At 40.7% G+C, this 14,616-nt stretch overlaps 1 protein-coding gene across 1 annotated transcript in view; it reads left to right on the top strand.

Annotated features, from left to right (window-relative positions):
• The window catches only part of LOC104468040 (opsin-5-like), a 42,532-nt gene extending 28,311 nt beyond the window's left edge, over positions 1-14,221 (top strand). Inside the window, exons 7-10 of the mRNA XM_010082042.1 lie at positions 8,727-8,826; positions 10,366-10,470; positions 13,276-13,499; positions 13,781-14,221. Of these exons, the coding sequence (XP_010080344.1) occupies positions 8,727-8,826; positions 10,366-10,470; positions 13,276-13,499; positions 13,781-14,221 (870 nt within the window). The remainder of the gene's footprint in view (positions 1-8,726; positions 8,827-10,365; positions 10,471-13,275; positions 13,500-13,780) is intronic.
• Positions 14,222-14,616: the final 395 nt, after the last annotated feature.

Genomic DNA, 14,616 nt, shown 5'->3' on the forward strand with positions numbered 1-14,616 from the left:
ATTGCTAAATCTTGTCTGAGGGGGAAACAGAAGATTAATACCTTCTTCTTTTAACAAAATGTTTGGTAAATTGTCTGATAAATCAAAAAAACCCTAAAGGCATTTATGTTCCTTTATAAATAGAGTGGATATGAAGGACATTGATTTCTGTCCGTTTAATATAACTGGTAAAACGAACCAACTGTTGACTTAGCTAGACTATTGACTCTGTTCACTCAGTCTGTGATTTTATGCGTTTGTAAATGCCAAGACAGTGTTTACACATTATCGTATGTGGTATGGTATTCCCTCACGTTCTGGGTGAGATGACTGACCAGTGGTAGCTCACCAGTCGGCATGGCCAGGTAATAAAAGCAATGTCAGGTGGAAAGGACCAAAACAAAACCTCACAGGCTTCCTTTCTCGTACCTTCCCAGTACTTGGGAGATTACTGAAGAAAACGGCAGGCAGCACGGGTGCAGCCCAGTGTCTGTATGTCAAACTTCTTCCAGCACAACCACTCATTCGTGTTGCTCCATCATCCGTTCATTTTTTCCTTCACAAAATCATTCTAGTTTCAACTCGCTCCGTGGGATCCTTTGCGTATACGTCTCACCCCCACCCCTGCCTCTCATTCTCCCCAGCAGCCATCCGTGTGAGTACCCTGCTCACCACAGAGCTCTCTCTCCTAAAACCCAGACAAATCCACAAGCTGTTCATCTTTACCCCTAGCAACATCCCTCAAGGTGGATAAAGATTTGCTCCCACTCACGCTCCCTCCCAGCTGGCTACAGGGAGATATGATGGTGGTTGCTGATACTGTCTTTGTCTACATCTGAGAGCACTGGAGTGACTGTGCTTCCACATTTTTCCTCCTCTCTCTCCCTGTGGGGAACAGTCTGTGCAGACACGCCTCGTGTCCACCAGTGGTCATTGCTTGGTGTGAAAAATCTTGCAATATCCCTGTATATCCCAGTGTCCAAACACCTAGCTCTACGATTGAGGCTGGGATGGAAGAAAAATGATTTTTTTTTTTTTCTCAAATTGTAATAGTACAGGAATGTGGTCTGATGTCTGCTTCACTGAAAAATGTTCAGCTATCTACCTATAAGATGTTAAAATAAATTAAACCAAATGTAAAAAGGAGTGAAAAATTGTTATTGACAGTCCTAGCACAGCACTGTGGTTACTGCTGGGATTTTATTTATATATAGTTTATCATTCCTGACATTTCAGTAAGATGAAAATAACCTGAAGTCAAATAATGGAACTGGCACTAAGAGCATTAACAGATAAAACAGGTGTTAAAGGTGCTGAAGAAAAGCTGTGTAACATTAGCTCTGTATTCTTAACACACTGATTCACTGTGAAAGGTAGGATGTGGAAACTGATCTATAAAGCAAATGAAAAAAAAAATATTGCCCTTTACTTTGCCTGTGCTGTGCTACACAAATCTTCCTCTCCTAGATATGTTTTCCTGAGCAATTTTAGTATCGCAAATATTAATATTAGAATGTATCCTCGTTCTTGTTGCCTTGAATAACTGAGATTTGGATACTGGAAAAAAAAAAAAGTTGCAGGGGTATTAGTCTTCCTTATGTCTTTATTTCTGGTCCACCTTGGTATAATCTGAAGAGTGTGCACATTGCAGTCAAGGAGGTAAAAGCAACTTGTGTAGACATCTGTGAGCTGAATTTTAATGAGAAAAATACCTCATCTGCAGGGAAGGCGGGAAAAAACTGTGCCTTTGCACAAACAGAATCATTAGCAACATAGAAGATCACTTTGGTGTAACTAATGTGACTGCGGGGAAGTTATGCCAGTTTTCATTAGCCATGAATTCTCCCTCATTTCTCTGTCAATTCTCAATTCTGCAGCCAATAGTGGCAAATTAGGGAAGTTATATATTTGGTACTTGAAAAATTGTGAACGCTCAAACTATCTGTTTCCTTGTTTAACAAGTCTGACGCAGCCTCTGCCCTGCCACCCGAGCACTGCATCAAACCACACGCTGCTGCCTGGAAAGGGCATTCATTGTCTCATGGTGCTCCTACAGAACCAGGAATTTCCAAAGCCTAAATTTTCATTCCTGCACTAGCTTTTCCTCTCAGAGGGCTTTGAAACATCCTTTTCTTGTTTCCATATGTGGAAAATAGTAGCCTTCCTCATTCTTCTGTGCTGATGAGTTTCTAGGAGATTAAATGTCTTCTCTCAAAAAATGCTCGCCATCACTTACCTTCATCGTTCAAGATCATCTCACCGTGGGGCTAAACAATACGTGTTCTTCTGGTTCCTCCCTGTGTGCCACATCCTATCACTAATTTTTAAGCAAAATTTCATATGAAAGTTAAGACACTGTGAATATCTTTAAGTAGTGCTACCTCACATTTACTCATCTTCTATTTCATACGTATACATTCCATTAAGTCAGCACATGACTAGCATGTAGGAAGCAATTCATGTTCATGTCCTGAGACTAATCTTGTGCTGACCAAATCAATGACAAGATGATAGTTGCTTCAATGAGCTGTACATGACATGACATCCAGAATTTCCACGCCACTGTCCCTACAGAAGGGATAACATTGCACCTGGTGGCTTTCCAGATAGTTTTTTAAGGCCAAGAATAATCTGTGTCTTTTACACTTTCTTCCAGGCTCTGCCTGGGCTATTAGGACTCCTTGGCAATTCATGTGACTCTCCTGTTAGGAGCTGTCAGGTCCAGCTTATCATACACAGTTGTGATGTGAAGACCCTTACAAGCCCATACCCATTTTAGGTCTGTAAGCATCTTCTTGGAATAAATCAGTTATCTTCTGTTTCTCTGGTTATTTTGGTAGAGGACCCAGAGGAGACAAGAGTATCAACGTAAAAGATCTCCCAGCAGCCATGCAGCTTTTTCAGGCCTTCAGGGATGTAGCATGTTCTTGTCTTGGCCGCTGAGTGGCTGAGCTGGTGCCATCACTAACCTGCCCTGCCTTGTGCCTTTATGAGCAGCAGCAGCAGTTCACTGGCAGGCTTTCAGCCAGCAATCAGAGATGACCTTGTACTAACCTGATGGTGACTGCGTAAGCAGATTCCTTCTTGCTGGGAAACAGCACAGACGATTGTACTTTGAAGAACGTGGAGGGTCACTTGTAATTTCTGGGTTGTCCTGGCAGAGCCCGTGAACAGGCTGTGGGACCTCTGCTTCCCTTGAGACATGCGTAAGCCCGCAGAAACAGTTACTGGGATATTCTGAAAAAGCAAAGGTAGTACTTCTTTACTTTGAGAATAAAAGTACGACTTTAATCTGATGTTAATGGATCTCAGTTATTGGGGTAGGATCAGCACAGGCCACAAAGACAAGCCTTGCTTTCTGTGAAAATGTAAAGATGAGATGGGTGACTCAGGAGGCTGTTTTCTTCTTTTATCTCTCTGTGTATTTGTTTGTTTCTATTAATTAGCAATAAAAAAGTAGGCTCTGAATGAACTTCACTGAAGTAGAGAGAATTTTTGGCTCAGGTCCACTGGGAAGAGTTTTAGACAGTGCAGCACAGATGTTCCCAGAGGACAATGCTAGAGTTTCCCATCTAGTGCTTCTTAATTTCCCTGCACAGTAACTCACAGAAAGACAACAGCAGTACAGCATTTGACCTGAAGATGGGAATCTTTCTACTCTATCCGGATCATTGGGTGGTATGAGCTACATGCTTCGTCGCTTCCTCCCCATTCATTCTTCATGGGTGGGTGGGAAAGACATCAAACCTGCCCACAACAGGTCCCACAACATCAACCCAGAGCTAGAAAGCAGGTGCTCCCAGGCACGTGGAGATGGCACACTTGAAGTAAGATTATAGTGTGATGAGGCTGTGTAAGGAAATTCTGAAAGAAATTTCTGTTTGTTAAATGATGGGCACTTGGCGGGGTTGTTGCACTCATAACTATGCTCGTTGATAGGGGCATATACTACTACAAATATAAATTGTGACCTGAGAGGGCTACAACTCTAATAGCTAAAAGTCAGCTAAAAGTAGGTACACACTGAATCTCATTAGATTAACCCAGTATATAAACCTAAAATAACTACAAGCAAACAAGTAGGTTTGTTCTGGATTCCCTAACATTACAAAAGCCAAAGCCTGACCTGCATATATTAGTAGCTGGCACTAAATGTACATTTAACTATACGGTATGGTTGTATAACGACATATCTGTACACATAATTGGATAGCCTAAATATTGCATTCATATTTTTCTTATCTTTAAAATAAATGCCATTGACAGGAAAGTTTAATCCCTTGGTGAATGCAAAATACTGAGTGTCTGATGCTCTCACTTAATGGTTTAAACTATCTAATCCTGTAGCATATCAGTTCTCATTGTTTATTAGTAAATGAAGTGCTGTTTGTGTCAGAGACCTATAAAGGCTTGGGTTAATGCAATCACCTCTAAAAGTGCTACCCTTGAAGCCTGCTGAGGCATTTAAAAAGGCAAAATGCAACCAGAGCAGGGCAGGGCCATATGAGCAGAAGACGTTGATGACAAGTCTCTTTCACACCTTATATTCTAGTAAATCTTAAAAAAAAATAACAGTTTGAGTGCTTTAGGAAGACTGTGCATTGGGAGTTTTAAGTAGCCTCCTGTGAAGCCTGATTTTGATCATGAACCTTAATAGTTGGGGTTTTTTTGACAGAAGAGTTACTATAGTCCGGTTGACACATTATTGGTCTATTGGAGGGATGGGAGAATTATGTTGTCCCTAGACAACAGTATTTTCTCACTTATTACAAACTTTAAGAACTTGTTAAAATGTAAAACATACTCTTTTCAAAGATACCTACGTTTGTTTTTCCAAATGTATTTCTTAAAGATTGATTTAGGTGGTTTTTTTCGTTTCTTGAGGTTGAAGGAGGTTTATTGTCATTATCTGTTTACATTATGATCTTGGAATAATCTGATCTGTATTCAAAAAAAGTATTCTAAGAGAGCTTATTGTGATGGCTTTAAGTATATGCCATGGAAAAAATAACCTCTGTTAAAAGTTTATCTTTTTCTTTACATATTCATTGTCTCATATTTAATAGAAGACAGGCCATTGTGCTTCTGAAGGGAAACAAATGGACTTCAGGAAATTGCAACAGATTCACCAGTTGGCCAGAGGAGGGAGCGATGCAGCCTTTCTGGCTGCTGAGATCAATCTTTCAGCCTAAACTGAAATGTAACAGCTATTTTGGCAATCTGCTTTTGTGCCATTAAACCTTGATTAATCCAATAATAAGAACAATAGGTTATATTTTACCCTGTCTGCTTTAAATTAAGACAAACCTTATGAATTCAGTAGAGACGAATAAGTATTAAAGGCAGCAAAAGTGGGGCACATGCAAGCTCATAGCTAAAAATTTGATAGTGCACTGGGGATTCCTGCCTGTCCCCGTGATGAAGCAAAGCTTAAGAAATAAATTTGCATGCATTAGGAGCTTTATGTATTGTGGGTTGTAAATAGTACACCGAGAACGTTAGGGAGATTTAAAATCAGGTACAAGTATAAAGCAGAAAAAAACCCCAGCCTCTTCTTCAGTTGTGTCATAGCTTCCAGGCAGCATAAAAATAATGAGCAAGTTCTATAAGTAGCTATATAGGCAAGAGAGTAATATTGATATAGCACTGAGAGAAGAGCTTTTGAAACTGCTAATCTACTCCTGTTTCTTAACGGGTAAAAAGGAAAACTGGTGGATTAAAATTACCATACAATCAACTTCATGTTTATGGCTGAATTCACTGTTGCCTATTAACACTGCTGCTATTGGATTGTAATTAATAACAAGAAGGACAAAATTGCATTACACAAAAATAGAGGAAATACTATGAGTATGGAAGGAAAGAGCTGGCTGGGGGTAGGATAGAAGACAAGGAAAACCAGAACCAGGGAACGGAAGAGCATCCGTCTTCCAAAGTAATTAAATGTTATCGACTATTCTAGTATTTCTTTGGCTGTCATTCCATATATCTTTAAAGATGCAGAAAACTGAGAATATAATATATTTTTGTTATGTACATGTATTAATATATCTGCCTATAGAAATTGGGACAATGCTAAAGCAGTTCTTGTGTTGCTAACTATTCTGGGTTCCAAGCAATTACTTTCTTTGTTACCTACAGTCAGTGTTGTCTGTTCAGGAGCCAAAAAAGTAGCAGAGAGCTTTCTTCCATATCCAGGCGGTGCATCCTTGAAGTAGGTTGGCTACAGCTAGAGTCAGAACCCTTTTTTTCTTCTGAAGATGTATGTCTGAGTGACACCAATATAAAGTATTGCAGAATTGATAGACCTGCTGGGAAATGGTGCAGGCATAGCTAGGCTCACGAGCTAACTCATTGCCAACAGAAGTTTGGCAGGGACAATACTGGTGTGAGGATCCTAGTCCCAAAGCAGCCCTAACCCTGTTGGATGCTCTCTTGTGTCGTAATGTTCCAGATGCTGTGGCCTCTGTAGGGGCTGTTCTGCAGCCTGAAAGCCACCTCACTTACCTCCTTTATTCATTTCATCCCAGCACTTTTGTTATCCCCAGAGCTCCCTCTTCTCCTTGGCATGTCACCGTGTCACCTGGCCCTAAGCTGCCCAGCCCGTGGCTAGGTGGGTGGCAGTTAGCACAGCCACCCCCAGGAGGCTGCTGCCACTTTAGCCACTTCTTAGCCCTATGGCCCTGGTCAAGTCTCTGATGAGAGCCTGCACACTGGCAGAAGCAACAGCATTTTGATGTTCTGAAATGGCATTATGGAACAGTGTAAAAACAACGCGTGGCACTGATGATGGCTTGGTTCTATGAACTATTTAGGTCCTATTTAGGTAAAGCTGCATATTTTTTTTAGCAAGGCACTACTCCACAGCAAACATTTTGGCTTGTTCTTTCTCAACAGGACAGTATCTTCTTAAATGGTAAAGATCAAGAGTGTATTTTTAGACCCAATTTCCTCCCTTGTAAGTGTGCTCAAGGGCTATTTGAACTGATCACATAGTATTATTGTCTCTCTGTTCTGGCATCAGGGAAGGCAGGGTGGAAGAATAATGCTCACTTCTGCAGGTGATAAAACATACACTAATGTGTTTCAGAAAAACTCAATCGGTTCCAGTATAGGAGGGCTAACTGGCAAATGCTAAGAAGCTTGTCCTACTACTTTAGTATTCAATCTCATAGCTCTTTAGTCTTTCTTTGCGTCATTGCTGAAATACTGCTTGCTTTCTAGTCTAATAACTAATGCAATTGCTTAATCTTGTGCAGCCTGGTTTCTCTGCAGCCCTTGGCCACAGTGTTGTCTGCGTTTATGAAGCATTGTTAGAGCAAATGGAGTAGTGGCCACTGTTGGCATCAAGGGGGCTAATGAAATGCAGAGCACATTTGCATATCCAGGTATTTAATTGATCTCCACTGCACACAGGGGACCAAATTCAGCCAAGTGCAGCTTCTAGCAAGTAGCTCAGACATCGAAGGAAGCCTGTTTTCTGCTGTAAACATGGTTGCATGTACACACCACTCATGAGCTGATTGTAAGTGGAACACAGGTGGATGTACGTTGTTGTAGTAGCAAGTCCTGCATGCATTTAAAATGTGGTGGGTATGTAAAAGTTGGCATTAAGAAGTCTATAGAGTCAATATAAGGGTGTTGGTAGCAAGAAAAAACACCAGTGAAAGAAATGATGAAGCAGCCCTCTCCTAACCCCTCACCCAATTTAATTTATACAATATGCCATGGTCTCAGCTTTAAGCCTGGATTAAAGCCCCAGATTCAGCAGTGGGATAAACTGAATTCCACGGGAGTTGTGCCCATTCACACAAAGACAGAGTTTGTTCCCGTAGAATAATGATGTGCCTTCCGCCAATAGTTTTACCACTTGAATGCCAAGTTGCAGTCCGGAGACACTTGCTTAACGTTCCTGCTTCACTTGGTGCAAAACTGGCACCTCCAAGTGCTCCTCTGCTCTGTCTGGTTTGGTGTATCGCTGCGAGATTTCAAAAGAAGGACTGCCTTCAGCGTTTTGCCTGGATCATTTCCCAGTCATACAGTGCTCCCTAGCAGATGGCTGCATCCATCTCCACTGCAGTCTGCAGCAATTTCTTTCTTCTGTCCATCCGTGAAGCCAGCAGAGTTGTAACTGTCCTGCACATACGTGGCTGGGACAGGGACAACGGGTGGCTCTGCCTGCCTCAGCCAGAGCTGGGGAGGATCCAGGCTTACTACATAGCAGGCAATCAGCAGCACCTACATCGAGACTCAATCTGTCGGAATGATTTAGCCTTGGATGGTTTTATTTGATTTTTTAAAAGCTTTTCTCACTCGGCCAAGCCCTTTACCTCCTCCCTTCTTCCCTCTTTGGCCTGAATTTCTTGTGTTCGGTTTGTATGTCTATTCTGCCCAAGTGGGTCAGAAGCATCCAGGGCATTTTTGCCTGTTCAGGGCTTTTCTTCTTTTCAGTTCAACCTTTTTCTCCTTCATTGGGCAAGTCATTTCGGGGAAGCATAGATGCAAGGGTGTGTTTGCTTGTTTGTTCTATGTACGTGACAGTGCACTTAAATAATTTTGGAACATTTACTTGCTCGCTGATCCTATAGAAGATAACTGCACCTGACATTTTATCTTTCCCTGCTCGTTGGGTTTCTGGAAAAACTTTCAAGAGCATTAACACAAAAATGACAGGAGTGATCCCTGTGGTTCTTTTCCCCTTCAGCTCTCTCCAGCAAGAGACTGTCCTGCACTGCTTTGTTTTTCAGGTTGATGGCTTCCTGACACTTCTCTTTGGCTTGGCCAGCATTAATACCCTTACAGTAATCAGCGTGACTCGCTACATCAAAGGCTGCCATCCTGAGAGAGGTAAGGAATAAAGGCAGGTCCAGGTCTGCCTTCATTGAACCTGGTGCAAATCCAAATTTCTTTAAGTCACAGGCTATCTCAAATATAAATCAGATGCATTGGAAAACAGAACATAATACATTCATGTTACAAACACGTTTGCATAGAATCCTTCTGGGTTAACCCCAATAAGAGCTGAATTATTACTAGTGCACTTTGGTCACCAGGGGTTAAATTCCCCCTTGTGCCAAAGATACAACAGGTCCTGCTGACACTGTGTTTTTCAAAATGCAACTTAAATGACTCCTAAGTGATGCATACATCATTATCTGCACCTCACTGCAAGCAATGATTTTCGTCTGCTACAAGATGATGCTTGGGAAGTTCCCAGTCATTGAAAAGATCCTGGTTTCGGAAGGCTGCCCTGCACACGAACGTTTTCACTCTTCAGGGTGTTTTTCCAGCATTTGGGCACAGCAGGCATCTCAGGCTGCTTTAGATGGCACTGGGAACAGTCAGTCTGCACATCCTCCCTCCAGCTTCTGTAGCGCTGTGCAGCCTGCCACCCCCACACGCCTCTCCAGCCTCACTGGACAGTTTCACACCACAGGAGATAAAAATTACTCCCACCATCGCCAGAACTGACCCTGACCTGACTCTGCCCAAACAGGCAGAATGAGCACTGCACTCACCCCACACCCCTCATTTCACAGCATTAGTAGAAACTTTTCCTTACCCTTCATCCTGGACCTCCCGCATGCTGAAAACTTTGACTTTCAGTGGGAGCCTTATGTCATGTCCATTCTTCATACCTACACCTTCCATAAATTCTCCCTAGTCTTCCTTTCACCCATCCACAGATAATGTTTTATCAGTTTTCCTGCCTTTGACTGTCTTGGACCATCTTTCAGGCAGGAATGTATTAATGTCCACGGGTAAAGCATGCATAAATACACTGGGTCATATGAGTAGTATTAGCTGTGAAAAGAGCTTCTGCAGGGAGGTCTTTTTTCCCCAGGAAGTTCTTCTGCAGTTTGTTGTCATGATAGACTTGTTGAAATTAATTTTCAACACAAACTGCTGTTGGAGCTGCTAGAATTTGGCTGTGATATACATCTTCTATTCATTGCATATTATGAAGTAATTTTTAAAACCCACATTTCTCGTTTGCAAAGCTGTATCACATGTTCATCTGAGACTATGCGTAATTTATGTTTGCCTCTTGAGGAAATCTGAGCAAGTACCCCATGCAACTTTACAAAAACGTTAAGGAACAGAAATTAGCAGATGCATAAATATTTCCCATGTAAACAAAGAAATAACCACAATGCATGGCAAGAGCAGGACAGATTAAATAATTTGTATTGAGTGGATAATGTAATTTGAGCACCTAATGTATTTTCTCCTTTTTAACAGGGAAAACCTCGAAGTGAATAAGAAAATCCTCTCAATTTAGACTTACCTTATTTGTTTCTATGTAAAACTGAACATACAACTAACTGTTTCCTGCTTTTTTACAAAATTGCAAAACATCAGTCTGACCAAACCATGCCATTGCAGGTCACTGCATCAGCAACAGCAGTATGACGGTGGCTCTGGTTCTCATTTGGACAGCAGCTTTCTTCTGGTCAGCAGCTCCATTACTTGGCTGGGGCAGTTATACAGGTAACAGGTATCTTTCAGTTGTACTTATTTGGCACCAGACTGATTATCAGTGGAACTGAGAAAATCATCCATCATGCACGACACACGTGTAGAGTGTTGCCTGCTTTGGTGTCAGCTATAAAGAGATTTTTTTTAAGATACTACAGGAAAGACTTGGACCAAGTGCATGTTACCTATGAAAAAAGAGAGGCTGGAAATATCTGGCATGGTTAAGCAATGAGATAAAGGAAACTATCAAAAGACAGCCTTCAAAAACTGTCAAGATTAGCAAGCTAGAAAAGAACACAAGTTCCAGCAAGTTAAACTTGAAACTGTAATAAGACAAGCCAGAAGGATTTGGTGAAACAGTTTATTGAAAATATGAAAACTAACATAGCAGAAGAAGAAAAAGTTGTCAGAAAGTTTGTCAGTCCAAGAAGTGTGATTAGGGTGCAAGATAAAACCATAGCAAAAACAGGAGGGGGGGGGTGGGAAAGGAAAAATTTTGAATAGTGAATACTGTGGTAATTCAATGGCTAAGGGATATTCCCACACAGGAAAATTTCTTCATGTGGAAAAGTTGGAGAAGTTGTCTCAAATTAAGTCTCTAAAAATTCAGCAAAAGAGATCTCTAGGAAAAAAATTGTAATGACACAGGAGGCCTAACAAATGGAAAACTGTGACTGAAATTGTCCAGCAGTCATCTGCCTGGATCCTGTAGGCATCTGCATCCTTTGAGAAGTCATGAAATCTACGAAGACTTATTAAAGCAGCTATGTGAATATATCCTCCTACTTAGTCAATACATAAGCTTTGAGGTATCTCTGGACTGGTGTGAGAAAACCATCCATTTCTACGACTGGTTACATCTTCTATCCTTCCCAAACCACAAATGTTACTAGCATATTAGGCTCAATAGATCTTTTGTTTGAGACAAAATCAAACTGTTTATTAGACTGTTCTAATTTTGTGTCATATTTTTGCACTCTGGATATGCCATAAACTTGTGGGTTTTGGACTGTGTAATTTTCTGTGTATCTTCTGGCAATCTGTGTTTTCTTTTTACATTAGTCTTGTTAGTTCTTTATTTGTAGAAGGTTTTTTGATGTCTTTTTTTTTGCCTTAAACTGGAGCTGGGGAATTCTTGGGCATGACTGCCTTGGCAGGGCATCAAAGTGCCCCCATGGATCCTGTTTGTACTTTGTATTCAATTCTCTGACAGTGGTCTTCAAGACCACTTCTAGGAGGAATTTTCCCTAGTGAGGATCAATCCCGGCTACCTTGGACCTCTCATCTCTACACAGCAGCTGCTGGGGTCCCCAGGACCCTGCAGATTTTTGGAAATGCCACTTACCGGTGTCCCCACAGAGGAGGAAACACAGCTCTGAATTCTGAGTCGCAGAAAATCTGCAGGATTTTTTTTTTCATGTCATCTGGAGGCTGCTTTCCCAAACCAGAAACCCGGAATTAAACAGATTTTATGGTTATCCTTTTGAATTTTGAGGTCTACTGATGGAAAAGGTAAAGGAGACAAAAATCTATTTCTATTGCTGAACACGTTCAGGAAGCATATCCACATTCAACACGTAGAGCTTTTGATGATAAAAATACCAAGCTCTTTTTGATGAGAATCATAAAGGAGATTTTAATCTTTTGGTCCTTTAATTCATCCTGTCTAAATCTCCTATCACATCAGAGGAATTAAAGGATTTTTTTTTTTTCTTCAGAATTATCACTGGATGTCAGGGAGAGATCTGTTGCTAAATCATGCAGGCTTCACCTGTATTATATCTCCAGGACTTGTTAATACTTGACTTAGATAATTTTGGTTCATGCTTCATTTATTTGTAATTCAATTTGCTGCCACAGCTGTCAGGAAAAAAAAAACAGGGTTTTCCACTTAAAAAGAAAAATCAACAATTCACAATCGATAGAAAAACTCTAGTGTTGAGAAAACTTAAGTTTTCTGTCAGGACACATTTGCAAACACATCAGAAGGACTAAATAAATCAACTGTTATTCATAAAATTGTTTAAGCAGAGACTGCACCTTATTCCCACTGCCTTTCCCATAAGTACCTGATCAGCTAGTGTCCTTTGTAAATCCCACTAGCTGCAGATCCTGCAATCTGTCTGACTTCATTTTTAAGAGCCTGCAGCTCCTTTGTAGTTGCAGAACTGGAGGCTTCCCATTTAGCAAAAGCTTCATATCTTACTAAGTATTTATACATTTCATCTTCCCATAATCTTTATCATTAGCTGTATCAATTTGCTTTCATGCCTTTTGCTACAGTAAAAATTGAATTGCCTTTTTGTTTCTATTAAAAAAATCCCTCAGTATGTTTATTTCCTACTTTGCTATGTAAGTAGTGACTTCTTACATTTGACATATTGTCTCTTTACAATTGCTTGTAATGCTGTTACTTGCTCATCTTAGGAAGTTACTGTGTAGAAGATTATGACAAATAAGAGTAAATAACACTCAAGAATATCAACCCTGATATGATTAATGATTATAATAAATGATTACCATTTCTAATAAAGTTTCACAATTTCCTATCCTGAAACAGCAGCTTGTGCATTTATGGATTTACACCAGAAACCTAAACTGGAAAGAATGATAATACACATTAATACTTGTTACAGTCTAGCTGGTCTTGAAAACTTGTTTATGCAGAAAATTATGTCATGGCTCATTAAATCAGAAAGATCAAGCCATTCCTTAATGCTTAAAAGCAGAAAAATACAGCATTTGAACTGATAATTTAATTGCTCAAAAATAGACAAATGTTCTAAAAATGCTCACCAACTTATTTTTGCTTTCCAGATCGCATGTATGGGACATGTGAGATAGACTGGGCAAAAGCCAACTTTTCTACAATCTACAAGTCCTACATTGTCTCCATTTTTATCTGCTGTTTTTTCCTACCTGTCACAGTCATGGTCTTCTCATATGTGTCAATCATCAATACTGTCAAGCTAAGCCATGCCTTGACAGGACTGGGCGATCCCACAGACAGACAGAGGAGAATGGAGCGGGATGTCACCAGGGTGAGTTTGGGTTTCGTGTTGGGTAGTATTTTTCTCAGTGAAATCTGTCTTTAAAAAAATTGGTCTCAACTAGGACAGAAGAGAACAAAACCAATCAGTTGCATTTCATTTCTCTATAATATCTGGTGACAGAGCCTGCCTGGCTCCATCAAAGCCAACCTTTTGCTTGTACAGTCTGAATATTTCCCTTCCAGACAAGTGTCCAAGATACTATTCCCAGTGTATTGTTTCCCTCTTGCAGTCTTCCAGAATAGATTTAAGACTATTCTTCTGTCTTTTAGGTTTCTATTGTCATTTGTACAGCCTTCATTATTGCATGGTCACCATATGCTGTCATCTCTATATGGTCTGCCTATGGTCACGCAGTGCCCAATCTCACCAGCATCCTTGCCAGTTTGTTTGCTAAGTCTGCCAGCTTCTACAATCCCATTATCTACTTCGGAATGAGCTCCAAATTTCGGAGGGATATTTTCATCTTGTTCCATTGTGCCAAAGAAGTTAAGGACCCTGTGAAACTCAAACGTTTCAAAAACCTCAAGCAAAAACAACAAGAGCCCTCTCAGAAGGAAAAGAAGTATGCAGGAGAAATGCACCCCGCAGCAAGCCCTGATTCCGGGGTGGGAAGTCCAACCAACACCCCACCTCCAGCAAACAGGGGAGAGTATTTTGGTATTCTTGATACATCATCTAATAACCCTGACATTGAATGTGACAGACTGTAAGTTTTGCAGCCACTTAACACATGCACCCACTTTGTGTTCAGGAAGACCCTTTTCAGATCAGCGCTTGAGTGATTTCCTAACTCCCAGTCCATCTGTTTCTTGCTATAGCACTGATGACTGTACTACTCAAGCAAATCAGGCAGTAAAGTGATATTTTCCTTCTATGTAGGTACAAAACGCTACAAAGCACATTACAATGTGGGCAGCACGCCCAATGCCAGAAACATTTGATTTTCAAACGCATGCAGGAAAAGGAAGACCGACTTGTGAAGGGCAGGCACTAGCTAGCAAAAATAACTAATATGTTCCTATCCAACTGTTATTAATCAGGAGATTACATTTACAAATATGTTTCTTGCTGTTCAGCAGTCCCAGCCACAGAGGATTGTTTCAGC

Source organism: Pterocles gutturalis, unplaced genomic scaffold, assembly GCF_000699245.1.
Source record: "Pterocles gutturalis isolate BGI_N339 unplaced genomic scaffold, ASM69924v1 scaffold9979, whole genome shotgun sequence".
NCBI classification, from domain to species: Eukaryota; Metazoa; Chordata; class Aves; order Pterocliformes; family Pteroclidae; genus Pterocles; species Pterocles gutturalis.